A 21,005-nucleotide genomic window follows, 5' to 3' on the forward strand; every position below is an offset into this window, starting at 1 on the left:
TATCATATATCAGTCTACAAATCAAGCCAAGCAAAACTTTCTTTAATATTTTCAGTCTTTAAATAGAAATCATGTAATATAATTTTATATCATATTTAAAAGTTTGTAATATTTTTAATATGTAATATAGTTTGTGTATATTCGCCTATTTGATCACGGTAAAATTGTAAGGTCACCAAACGGTTTGTGTTGTTTGAGAATTTGGGATTTGCATCCCAGTTTGAGTCCATTTTATTTTACATTTTATTTAATCTCTGATCAGAGTTGCAGGCTGGATTATATTTACAAGAACATTTTAAATGATGACAGAGAGTGTGTGTCAACGTGACTCTGACTCCAGGGTTACACTGACTGACCATTTCGGTTTTTACACTGCTTGACTGTTTGAAAATGAAACATTTATTGAAAGCTAGTGTGCAACAGCAATCATTTCTACCTCATTATTATGGTTCACACAAAGTACATAAATCTTACAATTGTCTCTGTATTAGCAAAATGAAACAAACAAAGAAAAAAATCTGTCTGTTGATTTAATCCCACTGTGTAAAAAGAATTCCTGATAAAGGGCTAATGATATTTTGTGAGGAAGTCTAATCCGATTGGACTGTCTTGTTTTGATGACTGGAGAGCCGCTCTCTGTCTGGCCAGTGCTTTATTGCTCAGTTCACTTCAGGGATCTTCAAATAGCTTTATGAAGTATTTGTGGTACTTCCTCAAAAATTTGGAATCACTAAGACATTTGGTAACACTTTAGAATAAGGTTCCATTAGTTAATGTTAGTTAACTACTTTGGTTAACATGAACTAAGCAAGAAAAATCCTTCTACAGCATTTATTAATCTTAGTTCATGTTAATTTCAACACTTACTAATGCATTATTTAAATCAAAAGTTGTGCTTTTTAACATTAGTTAATGCACTGTGAATTACCATGAACTAACAATGAATAACTGTATTTTCATTAACTAACATTAACGAAGATGAATAAATACAGTAATAAATATATTATTCATTGTTTGTTCATGTTAATTAATACATTAACTAACATTAACTAATGGAACCTTATTCTAAAGTGTTACCAGACATTTTTCATCATCAACACCAAACCAAATTACATATGCAAAATGCAATCTTAGAAAGAAACTTTCCCTCCAAAAGTGAAAGTCACATTTGGCTCTTTAATCTCCTGGAGATCTGAGCTCAATAGGAGATAAAGTTCTCACATCAGTGACCCGCCTCGGTCTGTCTGCGGTTTGGTTGGATTCTGACAAGATGAGGATGTGAGCTAGAATGCTTCTGTAACTCTAAGTCTGCACCAGGCCTCGGTTTTGACTTTCCATTCACCGAAGACCCTAGGATCTCAGCTGATGTCTCTCTTAACTTTTTTTCACTTTCCTCTACTCCCAATCACCATTAAGTCAAAACATCTTTGGATTTCTTTTCGGGAAATGTCATGCCCCTTACCATAGCCACCTGTAAGCTTCAGTGCAAATATTGCATCAAAATTTGTTCTATTCTTCGATATTTATGATATCACAAATCCTGGAAAATATGTGTCCAAATTAGTCCTTCATTGTAGTTTTTGAAAAATAAAATATCTCCTTTTGAAGTGGACTTTGAGCTTTGTAACTTTGCAGATCTTTTTTATGCTCAAAACAGTAACATTACAGACTAACTAAAGTTGAAAAAGTTAAAAAGCATAATAAAACCCTTTTAAGATACATGGGAAAAACGTATTTTCAGCATAACAACACTTGACATCTGTTCTCTCCTGTCTCTCACATGGTAATAATTACTGAGTGGTCCAGGCATGGATTGTTTACTCAAAGATAATAGGTTACTGTTTAAACCCCCAAAAAGCTGAACATTGTGCTTTGACTGTACTGAAAAGGAACAGCAACCGTTGTAGACAGTAATTTATACCTAAATACCATCACTGAAAAACTGTAGCAGCCTTTAAATTGTGCAAAATTGTGAAAAGTAAAAAATGTGTGAAATATGCTTTGACCCAGTGTGCCTGACCAATTAAATGGCCACACTCTGTCCTCTGTTTCTTCTTAAATGCCTATTCATTAGAATGGGCGGGGTATTTTTGAAGGGGCATGTCTGTACTGTTGAACATTGACTGTTTGAGACACTGTTTTCCAAATTAATGTTGTCCAGTGCTTTGACGCAATGTATTTTGTTTAAAGCACTATATAAATAAAGGTGATTTGATTACACTCTTGCCAATTTTCTAGATTACTTTTTTCATTCTTAATTTGACATGTATTAGGCATCTAAGACTGACTTCCAAATGTTTAGAAAAGAATGGAGGAGAAATATGCTTCAGGTTGCAAAGGTAATATCACTCATTAACATTATGCACGATACAAGTTCATGATATTCTAAGCCAATAACTATAAAGGTAAAATAATGCCTAAAAGATGTGTAAATGCAGGATAATAGTTGTGGAAGTGTACATAAGACTGTAAGTGTGAATTAAATTTGCATGCACAAGAGAAGCTTTGTAAAGGCTTTATAAAGGTGTAGACCATTTTTCAAGCATAAGAAAAATGCATTTACTGCATTTTAACTTCAGCAAATGTCTAAATGACTTCTTGTGCATGTGGGGCAAAATCTTCCCAAAATAAACCTATGAACAGATCCATCTCTCTTTTCTCTGTGCTTACAATTTTGTCATGATTCACTCACTCACTGAGTTTTGCAAGTGTAAGCAGGAGGGCGGGCTGATCACCTTCTTGTAGCCAATCAATTGAGGCTCTCACTGACTCTCCATTTACTCTTATCCGATTGGTTCAATAAACACATCACATGCCAAAACATTAATCTTCATTTAGTTCAGGATTGTTCTCGCTGCCGGAATGGTACTTATTGTACCTAATGGTACCATTAGGCTGTGTGTTCATACTGTATTCCAAGCTGTGTGGTATCCTTTTCTTTCTCTATAGGCCATATATGATGTACTAGTTATATTGTTATATTGTAAATTTGATGATACTTAAAGATGGGCTAATAATAATTACACCTGTCTACTGAACAGGGATGAATCAATTTAAAACTAAAATTAAAACAGTAATATATATATATATATATATATTAACAGGGCTTGACATTAGCACAGAAATATGTTCACTCGCGAACACTCTGTCTGAGGGGTTCAGAGTTTCACTCTCCGTCAATCGATCTCTGATATTTCTCAGTTCATCTCAATGGATATGCAGCGCTCCTGTATTTGATGTACCGTAGCGTGTGAAGGACACATCGCCGTCGCTTTCTCTCACACACACACGCAGAGAGAGAGAGAGAGAGAGAGAGAGTGAGTGAGGGAGTGAGTGAATCGCTCTACAGACCCGCACTTTCGCTACGGAGGAATCCAAAGTAACGTTCACGCTCACACTTCTCTCTGGCAAGGCTGCCTTATGGGGAACGGCGGTGTGGGAGAATCAACCCCCGTGTTGTGCCTCGTTCCACCTCCTATATATATATGAAATGAAGAGAGTCTTCGACCGGGCCGCGACCGGCAGGGAGGCCGCCATCGCCTCTCAGAACTCCGGCAAGGATCTTCATCTGTAACCGAATACTCCATCGAGTTCCGTACCCTGGCGGCCGTGTGCCAGTGGAACGAGGCGGTGCAGTGGGATAGATTCCTGCATGGGTTATCCGACCGTGTTCAGCAGGAGATCTACCTCCTTGAGCTGCCCCCTACTCTCAACGAAATCATTGATCTGGCATTGCGAGTTGAGGCCAGGTTTAATCACCTAGGCCGCCAACACAGTCCTTCCAGGCCTCACTACTCTCCTGGTAGGGGGCGCTTGAGTCGAGAGAACATGGTCGGTTCTGTCAACCATCACGAGCCCATGCAGGTGGGTAGAGTTCGGCTGTCCCGGAGGGAGAGGGAACGGCGGATGTCCCAAGGACTGTGCTTGTACTGTGGATGCATTAATCATAACATCAACTCATGCCCGGTTAAAAGACCCAGCCCTCACTTACATCATCGACCCTCCTTCCGGTGAAACTGCGGTGGAGGAATCAACATAACGAGTGTCACACTTTTCTGGACTCCGGAGCCGAGGGTAATTTCATGGATTCTTCACTGGCACATCACTTGAACATTCCTGTTCTTCCTGTGTCTCTCCCCATCCATGTCACCGCACTCAACGGCCAGGAACTGCCTCATGTCACGCACCATACAGAACCCATCACTCTGGTCACTTCTGGCAACCATCAAGAAACCATATCCTTTTTTCTCATGGACTCCCCTGTTGCTCCCATTGTATTAGGTCACCCCTGGTTGTCCAAACATAATCCATGAGTGGAATGGGGTTCTAACACTGTCACATTGTGGAGTGAAAGATGTCATGAGTCTTGTCTGGTTTCTGCTTGTCCTGTTGTCCCTGTTTCTGTCTTTCAGAAGGAGACCATGGTTTTGCCAAATGTGCCCGTTGAGTATCTGGACCTGAAGGAAGTGTTCAGTAAGTCCCGTGCTGCTTCTCTCCCTCCGCATCGTCCCTACGATTGTGCCATAGACTTAGTGTCAGGTCTCCGCCTAAGGGCAAGTTATACTCTCTTTCGATTCCTGAGTGGGAGGCCATGGAGAAATACATTTCTGATTCCTTAGCCTCTGGGTTCATCCATCCTTTCTCTTCTCCAGCGGGGGCGGGGTTCTTTTTTGTGGGTAAGAAGGATGGTTCTCTGTGACCTTGCATTGATTACCGAGAGCTGAACAACATTACTATTAAGAATACTTATCCTTTACCACTCAAGTCTTCAGCTTTCGAGAGGTTGCAGGGAGCATCCGTATTCACAAAATTGAATTTATGTAACGCTTATAATTTGGTTCGCATCAGGAAGGGGGATGAATGGAAAACCGCCTTCAATACCCCTAGAGGGCACTTTGAGTACTTGGTGATGCCGTTCGGGCTCTCCAACTCGCCCAGGGTTTTCCAAGCACTCGTGAATGACGTGTTGAGAGATATGGTAGATCAGTTTATATATGTTTAACTGGATGACATACTGATTTTTTCTTCATCTCTCCAGGAACACGTTCAACACGTCAGACGAGTGCTCCAGAGGTTACTTGAGAATGGGCTTTTTGTCAAGGCGGAGAAATGCGTATTCCATGCACAGTCTGTTCCCTTCCTAGGGTATATCGTTTCGTCCGAGGGAATACGTATGGACCCTGACAAAGTTCAGGCTGTGATAGATTGGCCATCTCCAGATTCCCGTAAGGCCCTACAGCGGTTTCTGGTGTTCGCCAATTTCTATCGACTTTTCATTCATAATTTCAGCCAAATAGCCTCACCTCTGACAGCCTTGACCTCCCCCAGTACTCTGTTCAGGTGGTCGGACGCAGCTGAGGCTGCGTTCACTAACCTCAAGAACCACTTCGTTTCGGCTCCCATCCTTGTGGCCCCTGATCCCACACGCCAGTTTGTGGTGGAGGTCGACGCATTAGAGGTGGGGGTAGGAGCAGTGTTGTCCCAACGTGCTGCTTCGGACGAGAAGGTACACCCTTGCGCGTTCTTTTCACATGGATTATCTCCTGCCGAACGTAATTATGACATTGGGAATAGAGAGTTGTTGGCGGTCAAATTAGCGTTGGAGGATTGGCGCCACTGGTTAGAGGGTTCAGGGGTTCCCTTTATTGTTTGGACCGATCACAAGAATTTAGAATACATCAGAACTGCCAAAAGACTCAATTCCAGACAGGCTCAGTGGGCACTTTTTTTCGGTCGTTTTGAATTTACCCTATCATACCGCCCGGGTTCCAAAAATGTCAAACCCGATTCTTTGTCACGTCTTTTTGATCCTCCGCACGTCCCGTTACTCCCGAGTTTTGCCTGAGAGATTAGTGGTCTCAGCACTCGTATGGGAGGTCGAGTCGAAGGTCAAGATGGCATTAGAAGGGGTAATGCCTCCGTCCGGTTGCCCACCGAACCGTTTATTTGTGCCGGAGGAGTTAAGGTCCGAAGTGGTCCAGTGGGGTCATTATTCTAACATGGCTTGTCACCCAGGGATAAGTAGAACTAATGGTTTGGTTAGACAACGATTCTGGTGGCCACGTATGGCTCGCGATGTCCCTGATTTTGTTTTGGCTTGCTCAGTTTGTGCCAGTGGTAAGTCATCTAACCGACCTCCTGATGGGCTTCTTCAACCGCTGTCTGTCCCTTCGAGACCCTGGTCCCATATCGCTCTAGATTTTGTTACCGCCCTCCCGCCCTCTAATGGCATGATGGTCGTTTTGACCGTAGTGGACAGGTTCTCGAAGGCGGCACATTTCATTCCCTTGCCCAAATTACCGACAGCCAAGGAGACAGTGGTTACTGTTTTAGATCACGTCTTTCAGCTTCATGGCCTCCCGGTAGAAGTGGTTTCAGACAGGGGATCTCAGTTTATATCCAAATTTTGGAAAGAGTTTTGCAAATTGTTAGGGGCATCAGTTAGCTTGTCGTCGGTTATCATCCCCAAATCAACGGACAATCTGAGCGAGCCAACCAAGATTTAGAGAGGACTTTGAGATGTTTTGTCTCCAAGAATCCTTCTTCCTGGAGTCAACAACTCTCTATGGTGGAGTATGCCCACAATTCGTTGCCAGTGTCAGCTACGGGCCTCTCGCCGTTTCAGTGTAGTGTAGGGTACCAGTCACCAGTGTTTCCCAGTCTGGAATCTGAAGTCACGGTCCCTTCGCTCACGCGTCTGTCCAGAGGTGTCACCGCACCTGGACCAGAGCCCGTGAGACTCTGCTCCGGGTGAGGGAGCACACTAAGGCCAAGGCCGATCGCCACCGGTCAAAGCCTCCCGTCTACGTCATGGGTCAAAAAGTGTGGCTTTCTACCAGTAACATTCCTCTGCGATCCGTTTCTAAAAAATTAGCTCCCAAATTTATCTGCCCGTTCACTATTACCAAGATCATTAGTCCAGTGACAGTCCGCCTCAAACTACCTCCTGCGTACAAGAGGAGACACCCCGCCTTTCATGTGTCCAAAATTAAACCCGTGTTTTATGCACGTATTAATCCGCCTACTCCGGTTCCCCCGCCACCGCGTCTCGTAGATGGGGAACCGACATATTCGGTTAATCGTATTCTGGACTCGAGACGGAGGGGACGAAGAATCCAGTATCTGGTGGACTGGGAGGGTTACGGTCCGGAGGAGAGGAGTTGGGTACCTGCTAGGGACATATTGGATCACTCCCTTATTGATGACTACAATCAGCAGGTAGGCCCTTCTGGGAACTCTAGGAGGAGTTTTTAGAGGGGGGGGGGGTACTGTCACGGTTGTGTCACATCTCGGGGTGTTTACACTTTGTGGTGAATTATGTGTGTTCCGCATCTGCACTGATTAGTTGTGGGCGTCTCCGTTAATTGTATCAGCAACATCTGCCACTCATTACTCATCCACTATATAATGGCTTGTCTTGTGTTTGTGAGATCGTTGTTCTATGTTGATGTGTTTACCCTTCGTCTGGCTATCAGTGTTGTTTTGCGTTGGATGTCTGTGTTTCCCCAGAACCTCATCCACTCTTCGCACATTCACTCAGCCACAGACACTTACCTTCGGCTCTATTCCCCGCAGTTCCTGTGCCACTCTCTCTTGCTGCCTCACGCCATCTGCATCCGGATTACTCACCTTCTCTCCACCATCATCTGGACTTCTCACCGCTTCACCATCCCCTCGGAGTATCGCTGTCTCTTCGTCATTGTTTGTTTATGTACCATCGCTATATCTTCTCATTAAAACTGTCAACTCGCTATTCTTTCCAGACCGTCCTTTCACCAGCCGTCAAAATGACAGAAAAACAAACACCTCTCAAGTTAAAATGTTCAGTTAAAATGACTAATATGCATTCAAACATGGTTATCAAATTGACTTCTAATTACTTAAGATATATTAAATAATACTTGATTATTGTGGCTAGTAAAAATGCTGTGTGTCTAGCAACTTTGGAAAACCACTAGCCACATTGGATAGTGAGCAAAATAGTTAAAGGGGGGTGAAATGTTATTTCATGCATACTGAGTTGTTTACACTGTTAAAGAGTTGGATTCCCATGCTAAACATGGACAAAGTTTCAAAAATTAAGTTGTACGTTTGAAGGAGTATTTTTGTTCCCAAAATACTCCTTCCGGTTTGTCACAAGTTTCAGCAAAGTTTTTTTTGAGTATGGCTCTGTGTGACGTTAGATGGAGCGGAATTTCCTTATATGGGTCCTAGGGCACTTCTGCCGGAAGAGCGCATGCTCCCGTATAGCGAGGCTGAGCACAGACATTTCACTGATCAGAGCGATTCACTTGGTTTTGGTTTTTGGTTGCCAGGGCAAGACAACCCTGCACAGATTACCCCCCCCCCCCCCCCCCCCCCCAAAAAAAAACAGCATTAAGGGAACAGTGAATGGAGTTTATTTTTACAGAGCATCAACGGAGTTGTGCAAGTGTTTTTGTTTGTTCCCTGCATTTAGAAGATGCTTGTTTTACAAACAAGGCCAGTTTGACGATGGATTTGCGTATTGTTTACTTCTCAAGGATGATGCAATCCCAATGAAAAAGAGTCACGATCGTGTGTTGGAACCACAGGCGGTGAGTAAAACTGCTTAAAATATCTCTGCCTCCTTGTTAGTGAGTCCCCTCCCAAGCCGGCGACCTGGGTCGAGCCCCGCTCGGAGCGAATCGTTGCTGCTGCTGCTCTCGTTCAGTTTCAGCCTCGGGATCTGATTCTGGATCATAAATAAATGGCTGAATCTGACTGTAAGCCATGGTTTGTTTTGGATGATGGTTTTCCCCTCAAGGTAATGTCACAGTTTCCACATGCTCTCAACGCAAAAGCTTACTGGCGCTCGTGATTCTTTAGCTCCGCCCACACGTCACGCCTCCAGCCGGTCCTGTTTTTCCGGGAAAAATCGGTACAGACTATCTTTCTCTTATGAATATAATAAAACTAAAGACTTTTTGGAGTTATGAAGGATGCAGTACTACTCTATAGGTACTCAAGATTAACAGGATATTGAGTGAAAACGAGCATTTCACCCCCCCTTTAAAGGTCACTTTTTTCTAGTTTTTTTTTTTAGCTTTGATTGTGTTTAAAGTGTGCAATATAACATGTGTTCATGTTTCGCATGTAAAAGAAAACAGTAGTTTTTTACACAATTCACTTAACTGTATACCGCTGTTTTCACTGTCATAAAAACAGGCTGATGACTTCCTTGTTCTATGAAGTCCCTCCTTCAGAAATACGTAACGAGTTCTGATTGTGCCAGCGGTTCCTGTAATGGGATTCGACAACAGCTGAGCGCACGTTGCCCTCCGGGAAACGCGATTGGGCTAGTTTTGAGCCCCAGTTTTTTAATTTCAAGAATTATCTTTGTGCGAATCCGGCATTAAACTGATTGAGATTGAGGAAGCTGTCCTCAGAAAAATGTGCTTGCACATAGTTTTACATGTGGATTATAATTTTTCGGGAACCGAGTTAAAAATAAATTGTAACCATTAATCTCCAAGTACAGCGTCCCTGGGAAGGCCAAACAAAGATGATTGGACTCCGAGATGAAAATAACAGTGTTTCGATGACATGGTGACAAACACAAACACAACTCTTCCTCTTCTCCATGGGAGCGCAACCACGCCCCCTTTTTTGTGTATTCCTGTGGGCGGAGGTTAGTCAAAAAACTGTTCTAATGACATCATTACTGCAGGAACTAGAGGGATGTAGTCCAAACTGGTCGTTCGATGTAAGCGAATTCTGATAAATAAAAAATCTTGCTTGGCATTAACTTTGAGTTTTAGAATTTTACAGATATTATTTATACTCTAACAACAACATTACACACTAACTAAAGTTTGAAACATGGGATCAAGTAGAACGGGACCTTAAATGTCAAGCCCTGTATATATATATATATATATATATATATATATATATATATATATATATATATATATATATATATATATATATATATATACCCCAAATAGTCGATGATTCAATGCTTCGATTCGAGGAGACCGATTCGACTACCAATCTCACAGTCGAATATTCACAGGCTGTTATGATTATACCATTCTGACTATATGTGAGCGCTCAAATGTCTGATTTCAAATAGAACGTTTTTCTCCCAATAAGTTAATATGTAGCCTATTATGATAAAGCCATGAATAAGAATCTGAAAAGAAAGAAGCTTCAAATAAATATTTTAAAGTACGTGAATAAATCCAACCACCCCTATAGATTTATGTTTCACTTTCCATAATCTGTGACCGACAGAGAAACATCTTGGTGGCAGTGATTTAAAACTTTATCAAGACTCAAACTGACACAGGCAGAGACTGGATTTTTTCGAACAGGTAGGGTACAAGTGATTTCAAAACATTTCAGCCGATGTATATATATCGTGGATATATTATTTACCTGATATAAGATGCATTTGGTTTTGAGTTAAGCGCATCACTGTAGTATTACGGTGATATCTCTTCAGCGCCCAGTGCAAACAGGTCAAACTACAAAGCAGAATATTAATAACTATGACTGGACTGTCACACACATACCAATATAATTGTTACGATATAGGTCAGCCAATAGAGGGCACCAAGGAGCTATCATAGGATGGGGAGGGGGAGTGCAGGAATGCTGGGAGAAGGTTGCATGAGATGAGCAAGGAAAAGGAAGCGGAATAAAAGCTAGTGTTTGACCCAACGTCTCATTTATGAAACATGAAACGTGTCAGAAGTCAGAACCAACAAAGACCACTCAAGCCGAACAAGCAAGTAAATAGTAGATATACTGACGGACAACGTATTTGTTAATTAAGTTACTCATTCAGTCCAGTCAGATCAGCAGCTAGCAGCCATGGCATACAGCATCCCGGTTCCAGAACCCAGAACAGTTCATTGCAAAGCTAAGGAAGTTAGCAGATACATGTGAATTTGGTGAATTATGAGAAGAGCTGATCCGTGAACGGCTGGTCAAAGGCACTAAGGATTCAAGTGCACAAGCACGGATGTTACGGGTACCAAAGCTCACACTAAACACGGCTATAGACATGTGTCGCACGAGTGAACAGGCGCAACTGCAAATACAGAAAATAAGCGGAGCGGAGCGAGATGACGTCATCAACTTCACTTCCCAAGAAAACTATTCTGAACGCAGCAGGCAGGGGTACAAACAGACAAATGTATCTGAAGATAAAAAAAGGCGACATAACAACTCAAGCCATTACTGTGGATCACTGCATGCAAAAGCTAAATGACCCGCTTATGGTGTAACCTGTAAAACATGTGGCAAGCGAAATCATTTTGCACGCGTTTGAAAACAAAAACAACACAAACCACAGCTGAATTTAGTAGAGGAAGACATCCAGTCTGAAGAACAAGCAGATGCAATGTGGTACATCTCACATGTAAACTGCATGCAAGCCAACCAAAGTAAATGGTTTATAAATCTGAAGCTGACCCCACATAATGCAAAATCATTCAATCACAATTCCCATCATACCCTGAAGTGCCAGCTAGACACAGGCTCCACGGTCAATGTAATCGGTTTTCGTGACCTCCAACGCTTACTGCAAGACAGCAATCCAGCTTTAATGCCCAGCAATGCCACACTCAAGCTGTATGATGGCACGCTAATCAAGCCTAAGGGTGAATGTGACCTCAAAACAGTCCATGTTGCAGTTACCAAGAAGGATACCTATTCCCATCAAATCGAAAATTATCAAAGCCATTCAGCAAATGGAACAAAAGGGGTTATCGCTAAAGTTACAGAACCGACTCCGTGGATAAGCAACATGGTGGTTATAGAAAAGAATGACAAGCTGCGCATATGCATCGATCCTACCCCATTGAACAAAGCTTTGCTCAGGTCACACTTCCAGATTCCTACAATTGAAGAAATCTTCCCAGAAATAACCAATGCAAAGATATTCACAGTTCTTGATGCTAAGGATGGCTATTGGCAAATAAAGCTGGATGAGGCCAGCAGCTACCTCACCACATTTTGGACGCCTGGAGGAAGGTACAGGTGGCTATGGATGCCATTCGGGATAAAACCGGCAGCTGAAGAGTAGCAAAGAAGACAGCATGAAGCATTGCAGGGCCTCAGAGGAGTCAGTGTGATTGCAGATGACATTCTTGTCTATTGGTGTGGCAACACTGCAAAAGACGCAATAGCAGATCATGACAGGAACATCTCAGCCTTACTACAGAGAGCTAGGGAAGTCAACTTGAAGCTGAACAGAAAGAAACTTCGGCTGAAGCTCCCTAGTGTGACGTACATGGTCACCTCCTCACAAATGAAGGCTTACGCCCGGACCCGCAGAAAATAACCGCCAATCCAGAACATGCAAACACCGACCGATGAAAATCCCTCCAAAGGCTTTTGGGGTTTGTAAACTACTTGTCAAAGTTCCTGCCCCGTCTGTCCGACATATATGAACCTCTCAGACGACTGACATGTTGAATGGATGTGGCTACAAAAGCATGATGCCCCTCTGGAGAAGATCAAAGATTTAGTCACTCACTACCCTGTACTGAAATACTATGACATCAAAGAGGAGGTCACACTGCAATGTGATGCCAGCGAGAAGGGCTTATATTAGGGGCAGCCCTCCTCCAGAATGGACAACCTGTAGCATTTGCATCCAGGACACTGACCCCAACAGAACAACAATATGCTCAGATTGAGAAAGAATGCCTTGCCATTGTCTTCGCGAGTGATAAATTTGACCAGTACCTGCATGGAAAAGAGCACATCACTGCACATAGTGATCACAGGCCACTTGAAGCGATCTTCAAAAAACCCTTGCTGACAGCACCCAAGCAGTTACAGAGGATGCTATTAAGGCTACAGAGATACCAGATACACCTGCAGTACAAACCAGGCAAGGATTTGCACGTCGCCGACTTCCTCTCTAGAGCGCCTCAGATGAGCATGACACACTCACAAATGCAGACACCAGCCTCAGTATACGCAATGGCTCTTACCTCAAATAACTTTGAACAAGTTAGCCATTCCAGCGGTATCAATATCTCCACAAAGACACTGGAAACCATCAAAACACACACTGTCAAAGACACGCTGTTCCAAATGCTACATGTTTGCATCAAAACCGGGTGGCCCAACCACAAATCTGCTGTCAACAGCTTATTGCGACCATTCTGGACTTTCAAGGAGGAACTAGCCAGTGACAGTGGCCTGATATTCAAAGGACAGAGGATTCTCATTCCTAAAGCTCTGTGGCCTGCTTTTTTAGAAAAAATCCACACTGGACACTCTGGAATTGAGGCTAGCCTGAGAAAGGCTCGTGAGGCAGTTTTCTGGCCTGGCATCACAGATGAAGTCAAAAAACTTTGTCAGCAGTTGTGCCACTTGCAACACTATCCATGTGAAACAGCAGAAAGAAACATTGATTTCACATAAAATACCTCACCTTCCATGGTCTAAAATAGGAATGGATCTATTTAATGCAAACGACTCCATGTTCCTAATTATGGTGGATTACTATTCGGACTACTGGGAGATAGACAGAATGCCAGATTACACCTCATCCACAGTCATTGAGTGCTGCAAAAGACAGTTCAGCAGACATGGCATTCCCCTTGAGGTTTTCACAGACAACGGACCACCATTCAGTGGCATGGACTTTCAGGAATTCGCAGAGGAATGGGACTTTAACCATGTCACATCATCACCGTATCACAGCCAAAGCAATGGTAAATCAGAGTCAGCTGTAAAAATAGCAAAAACACTGCGGAAGGGGGAGACCTGTGGAAAGCAGTTCTGGCATGGAGAAACACCCCAACAGAAGGCCTCGATAGCTCTCCAATTCAAAGGCTCATGTCAAGGAGAACACGCACCATACTGCCTACTGGAGAGGCCCTTCTACATTGTAAAGTGGTGCAAGAAGTTGTCACAAGAAAAATAGTCAAGCGAGCAGCAGTGAAGCAACGCTATGACACTACAGCACGTGACATGCCAAGCATAATTCAAGGGCAGACAGTGCGGGTCCTTCTTCACCCCAATAACCCAACCAGTACATGGGCACTTGGCATCTGCATTGATCAGCTCAGTGACCGTTCCTACATACTGCTAGTGAAAGGCAAGAAATACCGTCGCAACAGAAAAGACATTTGTCCAGTGCATGAACAGCTCAAAGTCACCTTACCAGCAGACCACCCCACCGTAAATGATGACTACTGGAGGACAGAAGAGTTTTCAGAGAGCACCGCACAGCAAATAACAAACAAAGAAGCTACCATACCACCCACAGTCCCAGTTCTAAGACACACAAGAACCAGGTCCAACATCAAAATGCCTGCTAGATACTCTACAGACTATGTCATGTAAAAAAAAAAAAAAATGTCATGCTTCTCAATAAGCTAATCACAGGATAACAGATAATTTTGTTCAACATGTTAATCTGTATAATGGGTTTTCTGTTTAACTTAGGTTATGTTGTGTTCAATTTCAAGAGCTTTCCTTTGTTATGTGAAGGGAGATGTTCCGATATAGGTCAGCCAATAGAGGGCACCAAGGAGCTATCATAGGATGGGGAGGGGGAGTGCAGGAATGCTGGGAGAAGGTTGCATGAGATGAGCAAGGAAAAGGAAGCGGAATAAAAGCTAGTGTTTGACCCATCGCAAGTCTCATTTATGAAACATGAAACAATAATGAGAAGACCATTTTCTGGTCGCTGTGAATTTTTAGAGTTTGGCTTGTGTGTTTCTGCACATTGTTTTGTGACGCGTCCACAAAATGAGTTTGCATTCAGAGCTGCGCAGACACGTTAATTTGCATTCTGGCTCTTTTTGCAGATAGCCTATAAGTCCTAATACTAACAGTATGTTGTATAAATAATGAAGCATATTCTAAATGAAATTATGAGTTTAATCCCACTGATTAAAAACGTGCTATCAAATGCTCACTCTACTAGTCATCTTCAGGGTGTGCATGTCACAGTGTCTGGTCTGTGTTTCCCCGGGTGTCCACTAGTGGTCTCACTTCCCCATATGCACCTTACCGCAGGCACTACATTTCCCACATAGTTTGTCCCTTCATCACAGTTAATTTCACACCTGCTATTGCACTCAGCTGTCTCCACTTCCTTCGTTATCCTGCCTATATAAACCGGTCTGTTTTATGTCTGTGTCATGGAGTCCTTAATTTCAGTCACCCAGTTTCCTCGCGTTCCTTGTGTTTTCTAGTTTATTGTTTCCTGTTTGTTTTGTTCCTGACTGATTTCATGGTTTTGACCCCCTGCTTGTTTTGGATTTTGAGTTTTGGATTACCCAATAAACAAACTGCAATTGGATCTCTCGTCTCCTGTGTACTATCGTAACAGAAGGACTAGATCCGATCAGATCCAGCGGTGTGGGATTTTGTGTCCGTTCCCCAGCCAGCATGGAGGAGCGGAGGAGAAGATTCCTTAAATTAACCACCCTCCTTCAAAGGGGGAATGAGGTGGGTGGTGTGGCACAAGAGTTCTGGACTTTGGCGGTGGGGTTGGGATATAATGATGCAGCCTTGAAATACTTTTTTTAACGTCTGTTTGTACAACCCCGTGCCGGAGAGTGAAATGAATGAGCGGGAGGTCTTTGATTTTTGGGGGTTCATACTGTACCTGCAACATCGGTCTCAGTGGGATACCCTAGCCACACCTGTCTCTCCAGGTGGGATGGCCGACTATAGACCCAGTGCCACTGCACAATGTGGTTGCCAGCCCGGCACCAATGCACAATATGGCCGCCAGCCTAGCACTACTGTACAATATGGCCGCTAGCCCAGCGCCACAGCACAAGGTGGCCGCCGGCCCAGAGCCTCTGCACAAGATGACAGCCACAGGTGACCCTCCAGAGTGGGGTCAGGTTCCCGTTGACCCTCCATTGTCGGGTCAGGTTCCTGTTGACCCTCCATAGTCGGGTCAGGTTCCCGTTGACCCTCCATAGTCGGGTCAGGTCACCGTTGACCCTCCAGAATCGGGTCAGGTCACCGTTAACACTCATGAGTTAAGTACTACCACAGTTAGACCTCAGGAGTCAAGTCACTGTTGTTCTTCATGGGCAAAGTCAAGTCACCGACTATCCTCATGGGCAAAGTCAAGTCACCGACTATCCTCATGGGCAAAGTCAAGTCACCATTGATCTTCATGGGCAAAGTCAAGTCACCAGTGTTCTTCATGGGCAAAATCAAGTCACCGACTATCTTCATGAGCAAATGCAAGTCACCATTGATCTTCATGAGCAAAGTCAAGTCACAAATTATCTTAATGAGCAATTCAGGTCACCAATGATCTTCATGGGCAAAGTCAAGTCACCAGTGTTCTTCATGGGCAAAGTCAAGTCACCAATGATCTTTATGAGCAGAGTCAAGTCACCGTTGATCTTCATGAGCAGAGTCAGGTCACCGTTGATCTTCCTGAATCCAGTCAAAACACCACGCATCAAACAGAGCCTCTCCATGTCTCTGCTGAACTACCAGAGCCTGAACTACTGAAGTGGTGGTCTTCATCACTGCCCTGGTGGGCTCCTGTCCCGACCGCATGGCTGTGGTGGTCTTCTGCGCCACTCTGGTGGGCTTCTGTCTCAACCACATGGCTGTGGTGGCCTTCTGCGCCACCCTGGTGGACTTCAGTCTCGACCGCATGGCTGTGGTGGTCTTCTGCGCTGCCCTGGTGGGCTTCTGTCTCGACCGCACAGATGTGGTGGTCTTCTGCGCCACCATGGTGGGCTTCTGTCTCGACCGCACGGCTCCAGTTCCACCTGATCCACCCGGGATACTTGCCCTGTCGGGTCACGCCCTGGGCCCTGAACTTTCTGTTCCCTCCTGGGGGGTATTCCAGAAAGCTTGGTTAACTTACCATTTGATAAACTATAACCTCTGGGTTGATTTACCCCAAACAGGCATACCATGAGTATGTCGGTTCCAAAACACCTGAGAAGAGTTAGTTTAATCCACCTCTGACTGGTTACCCAGAGTTAATGCGCATGCACGGTGCATGTATAAAGACATTTTCAATGGATCGCCGATTTCACGAGTCACCATGGAAACTCAAAGCGAAAAAAAGAGAGCAGCGTATTTCACAGAGGCGGAGTTGGAAGTTTTAATGCATGCTTATGAGAAGTTTAAGCCAATAATATTAAAAAGAAGCAATACAGCTGCATCGGCTAAAGCAAGAGAGTTGGCTTGGCAAAAAATAACGGACAGAGTAAATGCGTGAGTGTATTAAATTACAAATTTGGTATTGGCTCCCGTTTAATTGAAATGCAAAATAATGAATATGTATAATTTGAATATGTTAAATCACTATGAAAGCATTACTTTTCCTGCCATTTATTTCTTTAGCTTGAAATAATAATGTATATTTCTTATTTAATAAGGTGTAATCCTTCTGGAGCCACAAGAACTTTAAGCCAAGTCAAAATGAAACACAAAAACATTCTGCAAAAAGGTAATATTTGATTACACAATTACTGAACTATTATTATAACAGGACTTAGTATATTCATTCTGTCATGCAGCTAACAGAAAGAAGACTGAAGCCCGTCTAACTGGCGGGGGGCCACCACCACCTCCCCTCACCCATCTGAGGAGCTGGCTCTGTCCCTTAATAAAGGGCGACCAGTGGTTGCTGGCATTCCAGGGGGCAGTTCATCACACATACTATGCACCACAAGTGATAGTGAAAAAAGGGTGACATGTAAGTTTACCTCTATGATTTGTTTTCATTTTTTGTCCTGATAAATTACTATCTCTGTCACTTAAAGGCTTTTTGAACAAGATAAATTTTTTATGTAGGCTTATTTTATTTAACTGCATATTATGTATTATTTTCTTTGATAATATTGAGAATTTAACGGGTTGTGTGTTCTTATAGATACTGATGGACGGATTGTTTTATTGGACTCTCCAGAAAGAACACAGTCTGTCACAGTTGTAAGTAATTTGTTGTCAGGTACTTTTAGTTTTTTTTTTTTTTTTTTTTTTTGCCAAATAATGTATACTTGAATATTTGTCTTGTAGGATGAAGATGATGATGACGATGAAGAGACCACATCGGCCATCTTCCTCAATACAAGGAGGGTGGCTCTCTCCTCTTATAGTGGCAATATTGTGAAGCACAACACACGCCACAATAATGTCGCATGCCCTCTCTGAACTAACCCGGAGCCCACGCAGACACTGAAACCGAGATTTGAGGATCCCTATAGGCATCTCCACCTTGGCCCGTGTTCGGCTGTGAGCCAGGTTAAACCGTGTCTGTGGTCCAGGCTCAGGTTCAGGGAAGGGTGTCATTAAATAGGGCAGACAAGGGTATCCTCTGTCCCCCAGCAAGTAACCATTGTATTGTCCTGTAATGATTGAAGTGTACAATACAAATATAGTAAAAAGGAAAAAACAAAAATTGTATAAAGCAAATCATACCCTGCTGAAATGTCTGGCATAATGATGACTCGCGGAAAATTCTGGCATCATGCACAGATCCTGGCCATTTTGCCTCGACATTGGTGATGATTTGGGTTGCCTCACATATTACCTATAGTTAGTGGAAAAAGTAATGACTTTGATGATTTTAAGAAGGGGAAAAAATTAAGTTGTTACCTGCACATTGATACTATGAATAGATTTCCTATTAACATAGTCTCCCTCATTTATTGATGGAGCTTTAATAGGAATGTGAGTGCCATCAATGCACCCAATTACATTTGGAAACCCTGAAACAGAAAGTTATGGAAGTATGAAGTGTTTGCATAATGAATACATGCATAGATATTAATAATATAACTAAATATTAAATATGCGTCATATATTTTACTACAAAGGACAAACCTGCCACTCTGTGGAATTCGTCTTTAATAACAAGCAGAGGTTTATGGCCAGGGAACTGTACAAACGTGGGTAACAACTGTTTAAGTGCCAGACACACTGTACGAACGGCTCTACACACAGTTGCCTTTCCCACATGCTCTGAATCGCCCACACTGTACAAAAAATGGGCAGACGCAAAAAACCTAAGTGCTATGCACAGAATGTTTTCTGTGCTAAGCCCAGAGCCGCGGTTTGTCACATTTGCGATATGCGGTTTTAAAAGACGTGTTAAATAAACTAATGAATCTTTTGAAAAACGATAACACTCTTTTAAATATTCATTAGGGTATGCAAACACATCAATACGCGGTCTTATAACCCTCTCCCGACGAAAAAAACCTCGTATAATTTGTGCTTCTACGTCCACAGGATCCTCGTCAAAAGGGCATGCCATGCTCACCAACCTTCTGAAACGAAGTTACACTGAAACATAACCTGCTCTCGAGCAGGTTATCTTCAGAGAGTCAGTTGCTATGGTTACATACATACCCAGAAAGTTACCTCTGTTTTTGGAACCGGACGTTGAGGTTATCCACGAACTTACCCTTAAACATACCCAGGTATATCACATAACCTGCTTTTTGTTTCTTGTTTATTTTTGTGTTTTCTCTGTTTCCCTCTATGGACCTGGTCCTCCATCCCTCCTCCTGGTCCTCCGCTAGTCCACCTCCCTCCTGGTCTCCTTGTTGTTGTTTTGTATTTGGCACTTCCTGTCTCTGTTTCCCTCTGTGGACCTGGCCCTCCGTTCCTCCCCCTTATCCTCCACCAGTCCACCTACCTCCTGGTCTCGGTGTTCCTTGGTTTGCTCTTGTGTTCAGGTGGAGCATCTGGTAACTGCTCTGTAGAGGAGGGGGTAATGTCACGGTGTCTGGTCTGTGTTTCCCCGGGTGTCCACTAGTGGTCTCACTTCCCCATATGCACCTCACCGCAGGCACTACATTTCCCACATAGTTTTGTCCCTTCATCACAGTTAATTTCACACCTGCTATTGCACTCAGCTGTCTCCACTTCCTTCTTTATCCTGTCAATATAAACCGGTCTGTTTTCTGTGTCATGGAGTCCTTAATTTCTGTCACCCAGTTTCCTCGCGTTCCTTGTGTTCCTAGTTTATTGTTTCCTGTTTGTTTTGTTCCTGAATGATTTCATGGTTTTGACCCCCTGCTTGTTTTGGATTTTGAGTTTTGGATTAACCAATAAACACACTGCAATTGCCCTTACGAAAAATAACCATGGTTTTATTATAGTAAAACTGTAGTAACCCATGGTTTTTTGGCGTGTTGACTACCATTTGTATAACCACAGATTTACTACAAATACCATGGTTAAACTATGGTTAATTTAGCAAAACCATGGTTAATTTGTGGTTACCATGGTTTAACTATAGTAACCATGGTTTTTTGGTTTTATTTGTAGTAAAACCATGGTTAATTTGCATAAGGGTGGATCTCTTGTCTCATGTGTCCTATTGTAACAGTGCAGCTCAAAACAGAAATGCAGAACATTAATGACTACTGTCATATAGGCTAACTTTATAATGAGAGCACTATTGTAAAAATTGTGAATTGTTAGAGTTTCGCTGACATTTAGTGTAAACTATATTTTAATCAAAACATAAAACATTATTTACCCCATTTGTATCTGCAAGGCATTTGTTACACATACTCCCTGTTTGTTAAAATCAGTTATTATGGCTGGTGAATGTCTTGACTCAATGATTTTTAGATCCATTTTTTTTACACTGAGGACAATTGAGGGACTCAAACACAACCATTACAAAAGGTTAATTCACTAAAAATGCTCCAGAAGGAAACAAGATGCATTAAGAGCTGGGGGGTTACAACTTTTGGAATTTGAAGATCAGGGTAAATTGTACTTAATTTGTGTACCGGGAAACATACAAGTATCCTCTGTTGCTTACGAAGGGCAGAACTAAATGGAAAAAATTTATATTTCAACAAAATTAGTAAAATTTGGACATCTTAATCGTGTTCAAAAGATTTCACCCCCAGCTCTTAATGCATCTTGTTTCCTTCTGGAGCATTAGTGAATGTTTGGACCTTTTTTAATAGTTGTGTTTGGGTGTTTAAGTTGTCCTCAGTGTGAAAAGATGTATCTCAAAATCATACAGTCACTGCTAGAAAGGGTTCAAATAT

General features: G+C 42.8%; 1 protein-coding gene and 1 long non-coding RNA gene across 3 annotated transcripts; one reads left to right on the plus strand and one right to left on the minus strand.

Annotated features, from left to right (window-relative positions):
- Positions 1-17,112: 17,112 nt before the first annotated feature.
- LOC113037870 (uncharacterized) lies at positions 17,113-18,045 on the plus strand. 2 transcript variants are annotated; one of them, XR_003274704.1, is made up of 5 exons: positions 17,113-17,199; positions 17,364-17,434; positions 17,505-17,683; positions 17,861-17,919; positions 18,007-18,045. It is a non-coding gene; the product is annotated as an uncharacterized LOC113037870 (long non-coding RNA). The 2 variants fall into 2 exon arrangements; XR_003274703.1 differs by lacking the exon at positions 17,113-17,199 and having other exon boundaries at positions 17,301-17,434.
- Positions 18,046-19,483, minus strand: LOC113037734 (putative nuclease HARBI1; the record flags this gene model as incomplete). Its single annotated transcript, XM_026195077.1, has 4 exons — positions 18,814-19,483; positions 18,586-18,698; positions 18,409-18,520; positions 18,046-18,335 (listed from the first exon to the last, which is right to left on the minus strand). Coding segments are annotated over exons 1-4 (948 nt in total), but the record flags the coding sequence as incomplete, so codon positions are not given.
- Positions 19,484-21,005: the final 1,522 nt, after the last annotated feature.

Source organism: Carassius auratus, chromosome 20 (assembly GCF_003368295.1).
Source record: "Carassius auratus strain Wakin chromosome 20, ASM336829v1, whole genome shotgun sequence".
In the NCBI taxonomy this organism is placed as follows: domain Eukaryota; kingdom Metazoa; phylum Chordata; class Actinopteri; order Cypriniformes; family Cyprinidae; genus Carassius; species Carassius auratus.